The sequence below is a fragment of the Erpetoichthys calabaricus genome, chromosome 4, assembly GCF_900747795.2.
Source record: "Erpetoichthys calabaricus chromosome 4, fErpCal1.3, whole genome shotgun sequence".
Lineage (NCBI taxonomy): Eukaryota > Metazoa > Chordata > Cladistia > Polypteriformes > Polypteridae > Erpetoichthys > Erpetoichthys calabaricus.
The window spans coordinates 236357171-236378911 of NC_041397.2; the positions used below are offsets into that span (position 1 = coordinate 236357171).

The 21741-nt window shown below is 37.6% G+C and overlaps 1 protein-coding gene across 1 annotated transcript in view; it reads right to left on the reverse strand.

Annotated features, from left to right (window-relative positions):
- LOC114650676 (basic helix-loop-helix domain-containing protein USF3) overlaps positions 1 to 21741 on the reverse strand; it is a 43573-nt gene that overhangs the window by 18575 nt on the left and 3257 nt on the right. The window contains exons 2-5 of the mRNA XM_028800461.2: positions 8578 to 8704; positions 6115 to 6176; positions 2766 to 2794; positions 712 to 794 (exon numbers count right to left, since the gene is read on the reverse strand). Coding sequence (XP_028656294.2) covers positions 712 to 794; positions 2766 to 2794; positions 6115 to 6161 — 159 coding nt within the window. The 5' untranslated portion in view covers positions 6162 to 6176; positions 8578 to 8704. The remainder of the gene's footprint in view (positions 1 to 711; positions 795 to 2765; positions 2795 to 6114; positions 6177 to 8577; positions 8705 to 21741) is intronic.

A 21741-nucleotide genomic window follows, 5' to 3' on the forward strand; every position in this document is an offset into this window, starting at 1 on the left:
TATTTGTAAGAGAAAATTTGCATTATAAGGACAATTAAAAACCTGATAGTATCCCTGCCCACTGTAAAAGAAAATGTCAGTAAGCAGCAACAGCTGAATGCAACTTTGTATTCAATTCTTAATTTTTGCATGACATACAGTACTTAAACAACAAAGACAATTTTAAAATACACACAGAACTGTAAATGGAATAGTGAAAAAAAAGTGGCGCTAAAGGTAAAGCAGCAAGCTTCCAAACAAATGTAGAAATGCATTGAATTGTTCCAAAAAAGTTGCAGAAACCTCACTTTCTTCAGATGAGTGCTACACACTCTCCATTTTACCACTGTCTAATGCAGTGTAAACATACCACTTTGCTGATGGCAAACAGACTTAGACACTCCTGATGGAACTTGGAATTAAGAATTTCTTGCTTGGCTTTATTGGAGAGAAGCTGATAAATAATAATAATAATACATTTTATTTATATAGTGCCTTCCTCATGCTCAAAGAGCTACAATTTTCTAATATTTTTTAAACAGGTAATTTTTTAAGCATGTAAAATGTTGTATTGCTCATATAAGTACAACCCAAGTGTATTTGGGAAATTTCACTAATAGGACCACAAAATAACAAAAATAATATTAATACCAATTGAAAAATAAGTTTGTAAATTTAAGTAAGACTGAATAAGCTGGTCTGAATAAACATTTTGTTGTAGAACTATATTACCTGCTTTAAAGCTGGGGAGCAAGGAATGAGTTCTCCAATGCGGGTAATTCCTGCATTGATTTTCTTCTTTCGATGTCTCTCAACTGCAATTTACAAAATGCAGATATTAAAGCAAAAGCAATGTGTTTGCTTTTTAAAAAGAAATCTTGTAGGTTACAAGACATTTTAAAAATGGTAACTTCAAAGCTTTGCACTCATAAAAAATTATCTAATCACACAGAGCTAACAGTCCTGAAATATTTCTTTTCAATATATTTAAAATAATGTTGATGTTGAAAGCATGAAGACAGATCAAAATAATATTTCTTAATTTTCAGAAAAGCTACTTGGGGTCATATTTTTTGTATAAATTACATTGATGCTTCTGCCAACTTAGCATGACACAGGAATAGAAAAGAAAAACTGTAGCACTGTCTTGCACACAACTGTAAATACAAAAAGTGTGTCCTCTGCCATGGATGAAAAGACAGACCATTTTTCGTAGTCATGACAATAAAGTGTGACAACCAAGTGACATGACCCCACACATTCTTTTCCTTTTGGCATTGTCAGTAAGTTTTAGAAATAAACCCACATTTTCTAGTGAAATTGCTCTAAAAAAGTGAACACAAATAATACAAAATAACAAAACTGCTAATGCAGTAAAAAGCTTAAACTTAATTTCTGCAAGTTATTATTTACATAAGATGGAATAATAAAACAAACATATAAAGAAAAGAACCATAATAAATGCAACAAAAACCAGGATTTTACTGCTTGGCCCCTGAAAGAAAGTACGTTTCATAGCTTCCATCACCACAAAAGGCTAAAATATAGGTAACTGTAATTTACTTCATAATGATATTATTACATATGGCTATGTAGTGCGATGGGGTACATTTAAAGAGAATATCTAAAATTTCACAATGTGAAATATTGAGTATAGCTTTAATATCTTATGCCTATGCTGTTTGAATGACATTAACAAAACGCAAAATCACTGTTATTTTGGATTAGCAACATACACGCCTCATTACTAAATAACTCACACTATTTCCACTGTCATAAAACACAGTGTAAGAAAAACTAAATGTCCTTTATGTACACAATATAGGACTTTTGTACAGGGAACTCTATGTTTGACCCCTGGTAAGGTGAAGCAAATGGTGAAATAAAAAAAAGTTTCCTGTAGATGGAGGGTTCCTGAGCTTTTGTTGGGCAAAGAATGAAGAAACTTCTGACAGAAAATATTCACAGCAGCGCTCATCAGGCCAGCACTGAAACTCCAAACATTTTCATGTCAGACAGGAAGCACATAAAAAATTCCAAATATCACACTGAGTAGGGGATATGGATTAAGTATCACAGTTTAGGAACTTCAGAGTCAGTGTTTACAAAATAGCAGTTCTTAGACATTGTGAGTTTGTGGCTGGAAATTGAACATACTTGGAAGGAGAAAACAAGAGGGCAGTTTTGACCAAGATAAAATCAACAAAGAAAAAACAGACCAGTAGTCCTCAAACAGTGAACAGGGATACAATGCTATATACCGTAGTCAAGGACATGTGGGGAAATTGCTGTTTTGTATGATAGGGTAACATGATGGTGCAGTGGATAATAAAGATGACCCAAAAGCCCCAAGAGACTAGGTACAAATCCTAGGTCTGATCACTATCTTTGTTTTTCAAATTTTAGAAAAGGATATCAACCCTGCCTTGGATACACAGGTTAGGAAAAATTAATGGGTGTATTTTCTACAGGAACTCTGGTTTTATAGACACATCCCAAGTGACCCATTTAACTAGCATCTCTAAAATGGCTAGGTGTCAGTGTGCTCTGTGATGGATCAGTAACTCATTGATATCAAGAGGGCCTAATCAGTGAAGCAACTGGTTAATAAAAAAGAAAAATACACTACACACATTGCCTGCCACTAACTTTAATACTGTATGTTTGAAATTATTCACATATCTGGGATGGTAATTAAAAGGAGAAAAAATAAACGTGAAACCACTGGAAAAATTAACTATACTGCAGAATCATGATAAACAAAGATCAGTGAAATATGCATTTACCTGCATTGTGTGTTTCTCTGTTTTTTTTCCTGTAAATAAGACAACAGACTTGTTTATACGAAGCATTACTATGTTATACACAGTGGATTCAGAACGTATACAGAGCCATTCTGTTTCTGCAAACATTGCTGTGCTACATTTGCAATTTTTGCTCATCAATCTACATCCAAAATCCCATAATGACAATGTGAAAACTATTTCAGAAAGGTTTGCAAACTTATTTAAAAAAAATCAAAAACTGAAATCTTATTCATATAAGTATGTCATGTCATTTTCCAACCCACTTAGTCCTGAATTAGACCCTTAATTTGGCACTTCGTAGAACCTTCTTTGGCAGCAACTGCATCTTTGAGTTTTCCTGGGCAAGTCTCTACAAGCTTTCCACTTCTGGATTTGGACAGTTTATCCCACTCTTCCTAGCAGATCCAATCAAGCTCAAGTATATTGAATTGGAAGCATCTGCAATCTACTACAGATGTTCAATGGGGTGTGACGATGCGGGTTCGACTCCATGCTCCCATCTGCTGTTCAGGAGCCCTTGAACCCTACACCGTCGGTAACGTTACCGACGAGCTAGACAGCGAAGCAACAACATAGCAAGGGGATGGTACAAAAGTGCTTTTATTTATAATCCAAAAACAAAGTGTCCACAAATAAATATGTGCTTCCCAAAAAGAGTCATTAAATAAATAATCCATAAAACAAATGTGGAGGTTAAAAAATCAATAAAATAGAACAAAAATAATTATCCTTTAAAAGACAATGAGGTTAAAATGTTGGAAGCAATCTCTTCTAAACACAAAGCCTGGTGTGTCCGTCTTACTAGTGTCTCCCCTGCTTCTCCCTATTCACGCTTTGCAGCAGGGGAAGCCACTCTACCTGCAGCTGACCTTCTTTCACTCATTCACACAGGTCTGGAGGCCTCCCGATCCCTGGATTCGGTCGTGCACTCATCCCAGACCCGAGACTTAGCTTCTCTCCAATGGCCAGGACTCCCACGCTGGAGATTATCTGCCCAAGTCTCCCGACTCCCGCTGTCTTCCACGGCGAGTCACCTCCCTCTCTAGTCACTCCCGCTCTTCTCAAAATGCTCAGCGGGAGCGACTACAATCAACTGCCCTAGGTGTAAGATAAACACCTCGCTAGGGCCCACAGTCCAGCTGCACTCGAGCCAGCTCTCACTCGTTCGCTTGATCTCCTTCGCTCTCTCTCACACCAGCTTTCTCCTCACTTCCTTCCAGCAACCTCTGTCTTTTTCTCTTTCCGTTCATCTCCTTTCTGTTCATTTTCTCCCTCTAGCTGACTCGCGCTTCTATATATGTCGAGAGGGCATTGCAGCTGCGGCAAATTAGCAGTCCCAGGAACAATCACGGATGCAGGCAGTCTCTCACCTGTGCACTTAGGTGAGAAATGCCCACATTGCAAATCGCCCTGAGAATTTCTGCAGCCACAACCATCACGCCCCCTCGCTAAGCCGCGAGCGCGGTGATTATGTATTTAAAAACTGGCCTTTGCCGAGAGCTGTGGACCCGCTATACCACATTCCACCCCCCATAAGACTCCAGTTGCATGGGAAGGCTCCATGCCACTGCCAACCCTGTGCAACTGAAGCCCAGGTCCACAGCTTGGCCACTCTACACTAAAACAATAAAAGCACTAAAAATAACCCCACAATAAAACCAACCCAAGCCTCCCTTCATAAAATTAGGACATTAAAATAACTAAAATAAAACAATCAATAAATAAATGTCCATAAAAAGCTCTGTCCTTTAAAAATGTCCTCCTCCGGCTTGGGTCCGTGGGTTCTTGCAAAGCCAAACACCAATCCCGCTTGCTGCTCTGTCTCCTCTTCTGTCCCCACTGCTAGCTCATCCCACTGCTGCCACCAAAATGTGACGATGCGGGTTCGGCTGCTAATTGGCAAGGCCACTCAAGGATAGTCAGACTTGTACTTAAGTCACACCAGCACTGTGTTGGCTGTATGCCTCGTTTTCATGCTGAAAGGTGAACCATCGCTCCAGTCTTAGGATGTGTTCACTCTGGAGCAAGTTTTTTTCAAGGGCCATTTTTGACTGCATTCATCTTCAATTCTGACTATTTCCCCTGCTCCTGTTGCTGAAAAGCACTCTCATAGCACGATGCTACCACCATGATTCACTACAGGGATGCTATTTGGTAGGTGATGAGCTGTGCCCAATTTTTGCCAAACATAGTGCTCGGAGATCTGCCCAAAGAGTTAATTCTTGACCACAAAATCTTTTTTCTCATGTTCTCTGAGCCCAAATGGGCAGTCATGCCTTTAATGCAAAAGTGCCTTTTCTCTAGCTATTCTGCCATAAGCATCAGAGTGATACAGTGAAAAATTATCCTTCTGACAGGATCTCCCATCTCTATGTCTCTCCATAGTTTCATAGATTTTCATAGATTTCATAGCTTTCAAGACCCCCGACATTCAGTGTGAACTGTGGGTTTCTAAAAGATGGAATGATGAGCAAAAATTACAAATGTATCTATTTAAAATTAAATCTACAATGCAATAAAGTGTGCAGAGTGAAGAGAGAGTCTGAAGTCAATACAACAAAAGTTATGTCTATATCTGAGATCAACTATGCATGTTTTCCAGGCAAAAAGAAATAACATTTAAGTTTTTTGTTATTTTAAAGCCTTTGAAAAGCTGAATTTGAAAACATTTATGACTGTTCAGCAGAAAAATTTGTAACAATTTTAATAATATACCATCAGAATATTCTTATTTACCCCCCTAGAGTAGAGCTTCTATTAAACCTACAAAACACCATGCCACACGTACACACACATTCATGCTCATCCTGGTCAACATTTAAATAAGTTCCTTTAAACTGGGAAAGATGCAATAACCCCAAGCTTTATTAATTAAGATTGTTCAGCATTGTACAGAAATATGTCAGTAGTGTTACAAAACGGCATTTGGCACAGAGGTCCTAAAAATTAATCTAACCATAAGCATATGATAGATATTTTATACATTGCAAGGTGAAAAATGATTTTTAATTAACTATGAAATATACCATTTACATGAGGACTGCCTAAGCAGAGGTTAACTGCCAGAAAAGAATAATGGATAGAGAGACAGTAATTAATGTTGAATAGCAATTCAAACAATGATTTTTCTTACTAACTACATAAGCACTGAAAACAACATGACCAGTAACTGCAGCCCAACAAGTTCAGATTAATGTGGTTAGTTTAATAATGAATGCCTTATTCCTAAAAATAAATAAATTTTTGGGCTCAGTAATCCCCAGAATAGATGCAGAGAAAGACAAGAAAGGATAATCAAGCTTTTTTGATCCAGTATATAGCGTCATACCTGTGAGACTTGGATGCTGGCGTATGATTTTCTGTCATCTCAGGCATTCTCACGCCCTAAGTCTGGAAACAAAAAATAAATCAAGAATTTTTCTTTATTAGTTATAAATACTGTATAAGAGGGCATACCAACTTAATTTTTCAATAATTCTCAATACTCATACCCATACTTTTAGCTCAAAAATAATGCAATTTTTACCCAAAACCTAGATTTTCAATCTCTGATAATCATCTATATCAAGGTAAACAAAATGCATTAGATATAATACAACCCACTCCACTTAAGGACTTAAATAGATGACATTTTTCTTCAGTAATCTACAAACCTTTTTGTGCCATGTAATTTTTTACAGTTTACAAAGAAGGAAAAACAGGAATAATCATGTTTTTAAAGTACTCATGGTTTTTATGCCTAAATTATTTAAAAGACAAACAATTTAAGGTAATATGTACAGATAAAAACGGTCTAAGGTGTCATATTCTGGTAGTCTCTTTCAATGAAAAGCTTCAAAAATAAATGAACACATTTTAAGCCAGTCCCAGAACATATTATATGAAAGCACATACCTCAGGAAGATTAAATTATCCTTAAGACCTCTGCACACTCCTTTTGTGCAATAATATAAAAAAAAATACTATACTTCTGCCACACTACTAGATATGTCTGTTCTGCTAAGCAAAAAAGTCAGTTCCTAAAAAAAACTACTACAAGTTTAGTTATAACTCTAAATGAGTTACAAAAGTCAATGGGTACAAATAAATTTTATGCTCATGGATCAACAATATGAAAGAGAGTTTAAAAATAAATGCTGGATTTGAAAATTAACCAAAAATAAAACAAACATTCAAATTATTGGTTGCAAAGTATTTTCAGAACACGACCCACAGAATATCATGATCTGATGAGACATTTTTGCTTGAATGCTAAGCCACAAGTGTGGCATAAATCAAAAATGTCACACCACTGTGATATGGCAGCTCGAAATGAAAGGCCAGTTTTAAAATAATCCATTTGGCCGTGTCAGTCTCCGTATGTGCGATCGTGCAGCCACTGGGAGTTGATGAGGTAATTGGGGCAATTCGCACCTACATGTGAGGGTGTGATCACTCACAATTGCTTAATTGGCTGCTTGTGGTGCATGATTGAGCTGCTGTGCCCATGGAGTCGTATAAGTACAGGCTGGCACAGGAGATCAATAGGAAAAACAGAAAAGAGAGAGAATGAAAGAGAGGCCTAGAGTGACAGCGACATTGGGGAAAAGAGTGTACAAGCCAGCCAGCAAGCTGAAATAGAGGTCAGTGTGGTCAGTGGTCTTGGGGTCAGACCGAAGGATCGGCGCTCGAGGTACGGATCGTGCCCACTGACGATGTGGAAGAGTGGTCCGATCGAGGTGGAGTCCTCCCTAAGGATCTGAGTGATGACTACATATGCGAGAAGAAAGACACGAGGACAACCGACCCCGAGTGGTCTGGCAGACGCTGGCGGAGACAGCCAAGATGGAGGTCGGTAGTGTGAGGACAGAGGCAGCCGAAGTCTCTCCAGCTGTGCAAGCCTTGGGTGAGCTGGAGAGACTGGACTGAGCTGTGTGCTTGGCTGGTGTGCCCCCAATGTCTGTTGCAGGTTTCAAGTCTCATTTTAGCCTGCTTTTAAACTCATGGATTTTTTTACCTGTTTTTATGGATTATTTATAGAAACATTTTTGACAACTGCACCATAGTTGGACACGGTTTGATCCGTTTGGTTTTTGGTTTTTAATAAAAGCACTTTTGCATTTTCCATCATCCCCTTGCTCAGTTTGATTTGTTCCCAACAGACCAGCTCATCCGGTTACATTACTTAACGGTGTTGGGTTCCAGGGATTCCAAATCTGGAAGATGGAGCATGGAAAATGAGCCTCATTGTCACAACCACCCACCATCATATTGAATACCTGTGGTAATATCATGCAATGAGGATGCTTTTTTGGTAGTAGCAGCTATAACCTACAGCAGTCACGACAGATTAAAAAAAAAATAATAATGGTACACAATACAGAAAATACTAAATTAAAACGTGCAAGACTCTGCCAGGAAACAGAAATTAGACAAAAAAAAAAAAAAAAAAAGGTTGCCTTCCAACAGAGCATGTTGACCCAAGGTACACTGTCAGAAATAAAAGTCAGTGGCCTAAATGTCATTGAAGATCTTTCAGTGGAAAAAGTATAGTTTGGGAGTTAACATTCTAACACATACATGGACAAAACTGGAAATACTGCTTTATTTTAAAACTGTTTTCACAGATATACTTTAAGTATCATCAGTTGATTTCCTAGTAAGTACTCATTTAATTTGGCAGTGTACATTAATTTTTTTTCTGCAAAATGCAAAATTACACGTTTACTTATGTCTCAGAGTTATATGATAAAAAGATTGAAAAAATACATATGCAACACATTTCAACTGGTTCTAGACAAGAATAACATACCTGACTGTAAATCCAGGATAACAAAAAGTTTATTCCAAATTGCTCAACTTGTACCAATAGCAGTAACATCTATTGGGGAGATGCTCACTGAATCTCGCAGGTCAGTCAGCATTCTCTTCACAGCATACTCTGAAAACAAAATGTAGCAGAAACCAGTTTTTAAACGATAACACAATTCCAAATTATCCAAGTATCTAATTCTGTTGTTTCTTGAAACAATGCCTCTTACACACTACCACTAATTCTATTTGCTGGAAACAATTTGAAAAATGTTTATACAGACTACTGGAAGTCCTACTTCTTAGCAATGGAAAAAAATAGCATTTAATTTCCACATTATTTTCTGTTTTTATTAACTTCATAAAATGTGAAACTATTTTGATTTACTGTTAATATTTTGCATAATAACTATTACATATAATCAACTTACAATTTCTGCTCCAGTGAGAAGCTGAAGTTGTCCATTTTAAGAAAACAGCTCTCTTTTGCATTAGTTTGTTATATATGGTCAAGTATAAACCTTGAACTTAAGATAAAACACATTTGCTATGCATGTGCCCATAAAGATATATATACTATAAATGGAAGATACAGTAGCCTCATTTGTTCATTAAAAACATTATGGTAATAATTAGATTATGCATGTAATACATCCATAGGGTTATATTAAATAAACTCTTCACTGCTTTTTATGACATATCAGATTCCTAGTGCATTAAATGATAAGTTTGGTATTTTTCAAGTCAAAGTAATTTCTTCACAAACATGATAAAAAAGCACTTGCAACTTGAAATTGTTTTCAATAATTTAAAAAATATCTTGTCCTCACTGGCGTTTTACAATGGAGGCTAATGGGGCATGACCGAAAAACTTAAAAGCTTAAAAACTTACCAAAGACATTTCATCAACCATGCCCAAGACCAACCCCCACCCACACACGGACATGGTTTACCCTCAAAAGACCACATCACAGTAAACTTTTCATTCCATGTGGTTGGTTTTATTTGGATTTTCTTCCGTATTTATGTGAGAACTCACACAAGCAAACAGAAAATGTATCCTTACCACTAGAAAAACAGTACCAGGATTATTAAATGATTATTTCCAGATCCCTATTACTGTCACAAACTTGCACTGGAAACTCTGGAGGCATGTTTTCTTATATAGAAGGTAAGCTTTTAGGCTTTTATTTTCCAATGGTGCCACTTGGTCCTATCATAAAGCACAAGGAAAGACATTTTTTTTTTAATTTATAGAAAATGCTTAACTTTAGAACACAAATTTCACATGCTAAATGCATATATACCATGCTTGTGAAGAAAAAATTAACTAGAAAAATACCAAATTTTTCCTTTAATTAAATAAAAAATATTCCATGTAGTTCTTTATATAATCAAATACTCAAACCTAAAAACCTCAGGCTACTTTACAATACTAGTTTAGACAATCATTTTTGTACATACATTTTATGTGGTAAACGGTGATACAGAAAGATACCTTAGGAAGGAATTTGCATTCTATTCTACACAGCCATATCTGAACGGATCCTAGTTTGTTCTCATATGCCTATAGATATGCCTCTGGTTTCATCAGTGATCCAGTATGACTGAGTGATTTTGTGTATAAATATGCCCTGGAATAGCTGGCTTTCAGAATGGTGTACTTGGGTACAGATGCAAAAGCTTAATTCAATGTTGTTGAAAAAATTGAAAAGAAGAAATAGGAGACAAGAACCCTGTTCCTTTTATAACTTTAAAACCTTTGGTGATGCCCATGGTGACCCTGTCTGGAATTGAACTACCACCACTTGTGCATTTAAGCTTAAAAGTGTTCCGTGTCTAGTCTATATTAGTGGGCAGCATGTCTAACTGGAAGATGATTTCTCTTTTGATGAGGTAGTAGAAGAAGCGGAAAGAAGAGGAAAAAGGAGAGGAGGAAATGGAGTCTCCTCCAAATCCAGTTAAAAGAGCTGTCCACAATAAGTAGGGCAAACTAAGAGAAAGTGAACGAACAAAAAAGAGTAAGACGATGAAAAGTGTGAGTCTGAAGAAAACAGTCCACCAAAGGCTAAAAGTAGAGTAAGAAAACCAGAAAAAAATAAAATCTAATTTTTACAGATACAAAGGCTTACAGTTCAAGCAGTGCATTAAGTATGTGACCAAGTAATTTTGAATTTGAAGTATGTACTTAAAACATTCCTTCAGTCGCTTTTGTTCCCAGTTCATGTTTTCAGCTGATGGGTTTAATGTCTAGCTGGAGAAGAGTTTCTGGGAAATTATTTTCATTATTCATGGAATATTTAAATGCAACTTTCCAGCAGATAACAGAGCTAGTTTTTTTTTCAAATAAATAAAGAGTTGCAGTGGTATTCATGAACGCAGGTTTTCACCAATAGTGATTGCAGTAACTACTGTGTACTACTCCTGTATCTGACCAGTGGGTGTTCTGGTCCAGCTATGTGGAATTGTACTGTTCTGTAATCCTCTGAGTTTTACCCTGCACACTATTTTTGTACCAAGATAAGGAACATGATTTTTGTAAATGTTGCTTGAAGGGTTATTTTACTTCTGCCTTGAAGTTTAAAATGACATTCTCAAATTGTACTGAACAGTTTATTTGTAAATAAATAATATGGATAGACACTGTTTTTGGAGCTTTTGGTGCAAACCATAAGTAAATATAATGAATTATTATTATAAAGTTGGACCTTATTTTGGAATAGGAAAGTAAAACAAAGAATCAAATACTCCATTTGGTGGTTAAAGATTGAAATTCCGAGCCACACAGAAATGAGCTGCTATTTCATCAAATCTATGATTAAATTAACAACATAGAACCAGGCAATAGATTAACTTTTTATTCACCTTTAAAAGTTAATCTAGGAATTATGATCTAACATTTTTACACTACTCAATCAAAGCACCATGCTCAGTTTTGCCCAAGTATGTGTGAGAATGTTAACTCACAGTGGTTTCCCAAAGATGTTCAATAATATTTAGGTCATGTTACTGACTAAGCCACTAAAAGACATTTATTTTCTGGAAGCCCTGTAATGGTTCAAGGAGTATGACATCAAATTCAGATCTCACTCTTAACTGACAATCCATGGCATGAAACAGAGAGGGCTTTCACTATAAGCTACTCAACAGAAACTACTGGACATTCTTGACACCTTGTTGAGTCACTGATTTGATGAATGTGCTCTATTCTGACTGAACTAGCAAGCCTGCGATTCTCGAAAGAATCGCAAATCCAAGAATGGCAATCACTTTCTGTTTGTAGAGTTGTGACATCTTTGCTTCTGGTGTGTCTGAAGCGCGTTGTAGGAGCCTCCGTGTATTGTTTTTATCTATGCGGTCTTGTCTTTGTTGTTCTGTGGCTGTGTCGTTAGGTAGACGTCGTTTACTGTTAGGAATCATAATTTAACTTACTTTTAATACTGAATTACCGTCATGTGATCCAAATATGCCACACTGACTGCTGGCACAGTGGATTAGAGCAAGTTTAGTTTACAGGTTGTGTTGTCTGGGCGCCACCTACTGACTCTGGGAAGCCGCTGGGTTTGACTCTGGGGCGCCGAGTCGCTGTGCGCATGCGCCTCGGTGCGTCCGGCACGCATAAATTAAACTCGTTTAGTAATATAGATGGGCGCCACCTACTGACTCTGGGAAGCCGCTGGGTTTGACTCTGGGGTGCCGAGTCGCTGTGCGCATGCGCCTCGGTGCGTCCGCCACGCATAAATTAAACTGTCGTTTAGTAATATAGATGGGCGCCACCTACTGACTCTGGGAAGCTGCTGGGTTCGACTCTGGGGCGCCGAGTCGCTGTGCGCATGCGCCTCGGTGCGTCCGCCGTGCATAAATTAAACTCTCGTTTAGTAATATTGATACCCATGTGCACAGCCATAATCTTTTCTTTGACAGCACACACCTAAACAGAATACTGTCATCCTTTTCACTTTGACTAGGAGGCTTTGCACCCTGCTTGCTTCGCTCACCCACCCCCTTCCCTCAGCCACTTCGTGTCTCTGCCTCTCCCGTTGTGAAGAGGGGGGCTGAACACACGCTAAGGAGATGCGGTAACTCCTCCGAAACCCTCTTAAACGGTGATACAATGGGAAACAAATACATTTTTTTTTTTTACCTCCTCTATGCTCGATCAGCTGGCTTGCTGCTGCTGCTGCTTGTGCCATGCCGCATGATCCTTTTTTGGTAATAGACAAGTATAGATGCATCTTGGTGACCATTTATCCTTCAAACCCAGTTTTTGTCAGTAAGTAGGTCAGCAGACACTCCATACCACTAATAAAAAAAATATTTTATTGGGGGGGCGGTAATGGGTGTTTTATATTGGTATTTAAGAGTTTTGTGGTTTCACAGATTTTGCAACTCAGCAAATATAATGGTAATCTGTAATGTTATTATAAAAATTCAAAGGTGGATCATTCCAAGTTCCTTTAAAATTACAACAAAAGATGATGCCATATTGGCACAAAACTCTATGAAGTTAGACCTGCCTCATCATAAAACGAATCTGAATAAATGTCGATCAACAGAAAATTAGAATTTTTCTTTTTAAGAAACTAGAAGTTACTAGTTACTTTTACTCTGTTAAATATGCCATCCTCAGTTGATATCTTCCTACCATATTCTGAAAAGAAAAAAGTGATTCATCATGCATTATAGAACAAAAAAGTACTTTTGTTGTATTTTATAGTGCCTTGGCTATAGCGCATATTTCGCCTTTTCTTATCACTCGTGCAAACAAAATGCCATAAAATGCGCAAAACAATGAGCATTGATTGCTATTGCAGGTTTAAAATGTATGATGTACATGAGCAACAGCACTGGTTTTATAATTAAAAAAAAAAAAAAAAAAACTGCTTTGATATATGGTGCAATAGTTCATATTTATTATCTCAAGTACACAGTACATTTACATTCATATATACCCACCAGCAATGTTTGAAGTGGAAACAAATTAGTAGTAGTAATCTGTTTAATCAGTGCCCATTTCCTCCTCTCACTTAAGTTATTACTTATAGACAATAGGGTGGGGGCTCCCCCTTGTAGGTCTGTGCATGTATATATGATATTGAAGGGACTGCTGATTCAAGCGCTGTTGGTACTGGCCCAATTCAAGCACTGCCCGCAAGAACAAACAGCACCACCCCGACCACTACTGTCCTTGGGTGGCACTAGAATCTGACTACATACCATTATGTACGCTTTTTCCATTCAAACTTTGTTTGTGACACACTGATCAGGCTGCCACCCTCAACAAACAGTGTACACTTGCTAAACCACTTGTAGCTAAGCACAGCAATCTCACGTACCTCCTACTGCAAACATGAGTGCCTGACAAGTTTCTTGTGTGCCGCAAAAAAGTTTTTGGACCCAATCAACAATTTTTATTTACATCAACAATATGTCCAGTCAATTGGTGATGGACGGTATAACTAACCATTGGCTCACCCATTTAACATTATTGAAAGAATGATTTTGTTATTACCCATAGATTGGAAGCTTGCAAAACAATCACCCCATCCAAATAAATTACTTATAATATTCGAAAAACATTTTTTCATATTAGACAAAAAAAAAGCTGCATTACTACACCTTTGATAAATAAGATACACCTAATTTGCATACATTGCACCATTGAAGACACAGAAAGTGACAAATTGAGGGTGTTGGGCCAGCAGCTTTTCATTCATTCCATCATTTGCTCTTTTCCTCCAGTGTCAGATCTCAACTTGGTTGCAATGGATTTGAGGAGATTCTTTCGAATACATACAGTTGTCTTCAATACACCAAATATTTTGCCTGCTAAAAATGCAGCTTAGTAAAAACCAGTGCAAAAATCGTACTATACATTTCTCCACAATCTTAAAAAACACACTTTACCTTAGTGATCTAAGGTGATGCTTTGAAAGCCAATGAGACGCATGAGATCTGAACACTGCAATCCGTCCGCTTCTATAATACAGTTCTAGCAAACCACCACAATTTCAATTCCAAAGGTTTACCAGCAGTCAGACAGAGTGATAAATAAGAACACCTCATGCAGAAAACAGCTGTACTAACGGGTACAGACACACAGCTTTGCATGTGCTCTGGCATCACCCTGTGTCTCACTTTAGCAGAGAAAATGCTTGATTCTAGGCAAATTCAGGGCTGTAAAGATGGAGGCAATTATTCGGTTACTGGAGACAGATTCAATAAAAATGCACCAAAAGAGACAAATTTAAATTGAAATATAATATGTTAAAATTTCCAATTGCAGCAGAGATCAGAATCACTTTATTACTAGCGTGTACAACATACCAGAATTGACTTTAGTTCACTGAAAACATGAAATACAAGATATTACCAACACAAAACAGCAAAATTACAGCCCATCATTAACCTTACACTATGCAACCACTACCCAAATACAATTTCTTTAAGAAAACATTTATGAACTTCAATAAGTTAACTCACTAATGAGAAAAACGATACAAAACAATAGATTCAAATAGTACAATTTGAGCAAATATGAAGTATTTATGTATACACAAATAGCACAGTAACCATTTATTTGTTGCAAAAACAAAGGAGTAACTATGTAAGTTTATTTAGGATCTGAATACTTTGAGGAAAGAAGCTGCGGAGATTGCATATTGTATGGGTCTCGATAGACCTGTACCTACTCTGTGATGGCAACTTAATAAACAAATGGGTGGGGTCAGCTGCAAACTTTGTTGCTCTCTTTTTCACTCTGGCATCGAACAGATATTTTAATGCTGGGAGACAACTGCCAATGATTTTCTCAGCTGAATAAATCACCCACTTAGTCTTAAAAAGAGAGGAGGTAGAAGGAAACCAAACGGTAATAGAGATGGTCACAATACTCTCAACAACAGCGGAGTAAAAATGTAACAATATCCACCTTGATATGCTAAGCTTCTTAAGCTGGTGAAGGTAGAACAATCTCTACCTGGCTTTCTTGACGATGGAGGTAACTGTCCAGTTTTAATGTATTAGTAAAAGTAGTCCCCAGGAATTTGAACATCTAAACCACAGGCACAGTCTGGCCATTAATTTGCAAAGTTGGACAAACAGAAACCAATTCTCATTTCCACTGTCTTAATAGCACTGAGCTCCAAGTTGTTATAAGAACACCATTCCACAAGATGGCCCATCTCTCTTCTATAGGAAGAAACGTCATTATTGGAAAAAAAGACTCACTATGGTTGTGTCACTTCCATTTATTAGGATTTTTACAGATTTGTCTATGGATCTACAATCATTTGTATAAAGTAAATACAGGAAGGGTGAAAGAACACGGCCGGGGGGGAGGAGCCTATGCTAACTGACATTGGATTTGAAAGATGGAAGCCCAGTCTTAAATTCTGCTTCCTAACTGTCAAGAAACTCGTAATCCACTGACAAACACCACAGGGTACTCCTAACTGGATTAGTTTACTCTGAAGCTACTCTGGAACAATGGCATTGAAAGCTGAGCAAAAATCCACAAACAAGACCCTCACATACAGTAGGTGTTAGGCAAGTCCAGGTGCTGACGAATTTAGTGGAGATATAAATTAATTGCTCCCTCCACTAAGCAATTTGTCCTATATGCGAACTAAGACTGCATAAGACATTCTAATACTTACATAACCACAGAGGTCAAAGCAACTGGCCTATAGTCATTAAGTTCAGAGATTGTATCCTTCTTGGGAACTGAAATGATAGTGGCTACTTTAAAAGCAGTCCGGAACTTTGCCCAGCTGCAGGGAAGTGTTGAATGTGTCAGTAAAAGGAGGTGGTAACTGATCTGCACAATGTCTAAGGAGTACCAGGTGAGACCGCATCAGGGACAGCCGTTTTCCTAACATTCTGTTTCCCATAAAGTTTTTGTACCTCCTCCGGCTTCACAGAAAGTATAGGGTGGATTGAAGAGAAGTGACTGAGGGGGAAGGGAAACTGAAGAAGGTAAATCAAACTTCAATGAAAGGGGGATGGTGGCACTGAAATAGATGTGAGAGGGAGACTGTTGATATAAAAGACAGTGGATCAGGGTCCAAGCAAGGGCTCATGTCCTTGTCAAATCGGCAATAAAACTCATTTAGCTGTTTGGCCAAAATGGGGGAGGACAAGGCTTGGAAGCACTTCTGCATATAATCTGTAAGCTTTATCAGAGAAAACTCCATACTGCTTGGCTGTTACTGCTAAAGTCTCTCTCTAGTTGATCTTTGTAAGTGGCTTTTGCAGCTCTCAAAGCTTTATTAAACTGCCATCTTGTAGATCGATTTTGTCCCTGTCCTGAGACTTGTATGCCTGGTCCTAAGCAGCTCTGACAACCATCAGCTGCTTGCTGAACCATGGCTCGTCATTATTGTATCTCAATGATCTTCTTAGGGAAACGCACATCTTCACAGAAGGAGATATAAGATGTTACAATGTCAGCATGTTCATCTATGCTGCTACACCAGCCTTACATGGTTTTCTAATCCAAGGAGCTTAAACAGTCCCACAGCCTTCCAACAGCCTCAGGAGTCCACCTGTGGCTAATAATCCTGGTGGGCTTTGACTGTTCCAGTTTCCGTTTACAGCTGGGAATAAGCGACGGTCAGAGTGTTCAGGTTTCTGGGCATTGAGCTGGAGGATGACCTGACATGGAGCGCCAACACCAAGGAGCTGCTGAAGAAGGCGTAGCAGAGACTGTATTTTCTGAGAATCCTCAGAAAGAACCATCTCCCCAAAAATCTGCTCCTTGCCTTTAATCACTGTTCCATTGAGAGTGTGCTTACATGCGGACTGTGTGTGTGGTATGGTAGCTGCACTTCCTCAGAAAGGAAAGTGCTCCACAGGGTCGTCAGGACAGCAGAGAGAACAAATCATTATACTCTCCCCACTCTGGAACAAATCTATACCTCCCGATGCCGCAAAAAAGCAATAGACATTTCACAGGATTCATCACATCCTGGTCATTGCCTCTTCCAGCTTTTGCCATCGGGCAAGAGATACAGAGCAATGAAAACCAGGACAAACCGCCTTAAAAACAGCTTTTATCCAAAAGCAATCATGGCCCTGAACTCAGAATAAAACTGCTCCATATCATTCTCCCAATGTGCAATATAGACCTTAAGTCAACAAGTGCAATTTGTATATATAACAAGTGCAATTTGTATATTTTTTTTAAAGTACTTTTATTACTATTCAGTTTGTTATTATTTTCTCTCTTCTTGTCTTTTTAGTTCTTATGCCTTACACTGTGTCGACTGCACCTTTTTCATTGTTCCTTTGTAAAAGTGACAATGACAATAAAGATCTATCTAATCATGTCGTGGTCAGAACTGGTGAAATGCCCTTTTAACATTGGTGTAAAAGTGATCAAGTGTTTTCCCTCACATGTGGTAGTATCAGGGCAGATCAAATTTCATAGTTCATGTTGCTGTGTTTAAAATGCCCCAAAATAACAGTAACTAGGAAATGTATTTTCCAAACGATGAATGTTATCAGCTAGCAACCGTTCTGCCGATTTAGCATTTACACCAGGAGGAATGCAAATATCAACCAGAAATATTGAATAGAATTCCCATGGTAGGCAGAATGGCATGCAATGAATGACAAGAATATCTAAATTAGCAGAAGAAAAACATTTGCCACAAAGTCCACTGTTACAGTCCGCTTTGAATAACTGATATACTGCCATTTGAACAACGCTGTCCGGTAAATCCGAAATAAGCCACGTTTCAGTAAAACAGAAGGCACAAATATGCGCAAAATCTTTCTTAGTCCTAATCAGTAACGCCACCTCATCCATTTTGTTGACAAGCAAACGAATTTTTGAAAAACAGATTGATGGGAGTGAAGCACAAAAGCCTATGCGTCTCCATCGCGCCAGAGCACCATCCGCTTACCTCTGAACCTCCCAGTACAGCGTGACTGACAGGCAGCATCTCTGCGGGCAGATGGGGAAAACCTCTGAGGTAAATCTTCATCGTAAACAAACATAGAAAATAAATCCGATGGAACTAAGTCTCAAAAGCTCTTCACATAAGCCAATTAAAATATATTATTTTTTTCTTCTACCCTTTTTAATAAAATTATTGCCTTTTTTAAAAATATTACAAAATGTTGAACTTTTTTTAACAAATAAAAAAAAGTCACAACCGCATCGCTACAGCCTTTAAACCCAAACTTTAGCAAGTTAGAGTGCTAAAAAGTAGCCCCATGATTTACATTGGCAGAGTGAAAATGCATTGTGGCTTTATGTTGTGTGCTTTCAGTCATCATAACTAATACACTACTTTTCAAAAAGTTAAGGTCACCCAAATATTTTCATGTTTTTGATTGAAACTTGAACCTTTCTTTATCTGGCATTCCTAAAGTTCAATTCTAGGTTCAGAAATGAACAAAATTTCTCAAGAAATCTATGTCAATTGTTTTATTTTGTTTTGTTTTTTGCAGAATGAAGGTTTTTACAAAAGTGTTTACACAAGTGATAATGATAACAGGTTTCAGCCGTGCTAATGCAGTTAGAAAAGTTTTTCTAATAACCATTTAGCATTAACACATGGCTAATTAAGGCCAAACCAAGGGAGTTTACCATTAACAAATATATAAAATCAAATTTTAAAAAATTAGGACATTGAAGGAACTTTGGGAAACTGTTTAAGGGGGGACCTTTTTCACTGCTGCACCGCTAAACACGCATGCAACGGAGTACATGTGTTAGTGGAGGTATTGAAAATGGTGAAAATGGACAGAGAGCATTCTGAAACTGAAGCTGTAGCAAACGATAAAGTTGAACATGATAACACAGAAGAACTTTTGCCGAAAAAAGGAGCCGTGTCTGTTGTCTGGAGATACTTTGGGTCCTGGGTGTTCCCTGCCTTGAATTTGCATGTGTTTTTGGTGGGTTTACTTGGTGTGCTTCAGTTTTTTTTCAAAGTCATGCAGGATGTGGGGTTTTGTTATGCTATAATGACCCTGCTAGTGTATGTATTGCTCGAATTCACCCTGCGATGTGCTGGCGCCCTGTTCAGGATTTGCTCCTGCCTCACATAAAATGCTTGCTGGGATGGGTGCAACCCCGAATGGATGGCATAATTAAACATGTATAACAAAGATTTTTTTTAAAGTTCTGAACACTCTGTGGTCTAAGTTTATAACTAGTTTTAATTTCACAAAGACATTTATCGTGTGGTGATTGGTTATGTGGAGAAAGAAAAAGGAAGGATAGGAACTGGGGGTTTGGTACATCAGACAGAAACAGCACCCATGCAATAAAGAAAGTCCACTCAGAAGAACATCCATTGAATTCTGTGTTCGTGTCTCCGACCACCAGATCACAAACCCAATATTTACACAATATTTAAGTTAAACCTGTGCGATACCCATTCATACATCCAGTTTTTTGGAGCCTCGTCACACCTGCCATAAAGTTCTCTACACTGAACGTACACCTGGGGACCCCTTACTGCGAGGGAGCAGCACTACCGTGCATGTTTAATACCTGCTTTAATGCATTTCATCATGAAAATTTATCTTAGCATTCTACATTTTCAGAGAGCAGGAATATCATGAAGTGAATGTATTCTGTGCGGCGATAGCTGCCTGCGCCTCCTCTTAGTGCAAGAGGAAGTCAGTTTAAGAAGCGCGTAGCGATTAACAACTGGGTCGGGGAACACTTAACACAAAGCATTTAATGTGCTATATTAACTTATGACGGGGTTTGAGAAAATCTAGTAAATTAAACATTGATTTTAGGATGAAGTTTAGTTTACGACATTCTGCTTTAATGTCAAAATAAACTATGAGAATAAAGTAGAAATCTCGACTTTAATCTCAACATAAGCGTCGAGATTAAAGTGGAAAAGTCGAGAATAAAGCCAACATGTCGACTTTATTCTCGATATATAGTTTTTTTTTTTCCTTCAGTGTCCGTATTTTTTTTTTCTTCACCGTGGCCCTAATATGCTTTCGTAGGGCTATACCACAAATAGAATTATAAATACAAGTTGTAGTTTTATTATTTATGTATATAGCTTAGCTTGAAGCAAGGTCCATGTTAACGCAGTTTGCCTTAATGATGGTTCATTTGGTAAAGATTGCACTTTTTTTATTTTAATTTGTTGAATACTGTGTAATGCACCAGGGCTTGAAGTCTTGGAAGTAATAGTATTATTACTGGAAATTGCACTATTATTTATTGTATTGTTATTATTTATTAGTTTAAATATTATGCAGTTTAATGATGGTAAAGTTGTTTATAAAGTCACTTTAACGTGTCAGTGGACAGAGATTGTTAACATTAACAATGTGTAGTTGGTTTACAAAAAATATTTACTATTTATTCCTTTTCTAATACATGTTCAGTGCAATACAACTTTTGGCAAGCACCTCTGGATATTTTACTAAGTCTAAATGTGTCTTTGGATGGTTGAAAATATGTTGTCAAAATTTTAGTTTAAGTTGTTTACAAATTTTGCTCAATAAAAAGGCTCTATATTTTGACTGCAACCGTCACGCAATGCGATTCCTTCTCTTCAATAGTGCCACCCCCTTGAAAAGTATCACTTTATGGGGCCATGGAAACCTGTATTAATACTTGTGTGCACATTAAAATGTTTTTTTGTACAATGTACAATTCTCATGACAGTGGAATTGGTTATTCTTAGCCAGTAATTGCAGTGGAAAATGTGGTTAACATCCACTCGTGCATGGGAAAAAAATACCGTCCAATACCGTGAAACCAGTAGAATTTTGAAAAATATCGTGATATAGAATTTTGGTCATACCGCTCAGCACTAGTTATTACCATAATAAAATGTATTTCTTCTGTACATAAATAATGCCATACCACAAGCATTAACAGTGCTCAGAGATTCCTACATCAAAAAGATACATCTGTGTTTAAGTCAAGCATTTTCATTCATTTTAGTTTTTATAACATTACAGCTGAAAAAGGAGCTAATATCAAACATTCAACATGGAAGTACTATTGTATTAAAATCAAGCATTCTTGAACTCTACAAACTAGGACTGTCTCACCATTTCTAGTTAACAGAAGATATTCTCCACACAGAAAGATTAGTGTAGTGAAAAAGAAATCAGAAAAGTAAGGAACCTCTGCTAAAAATCACTCATCACTTTCAGCTTCATTGTTCACAAG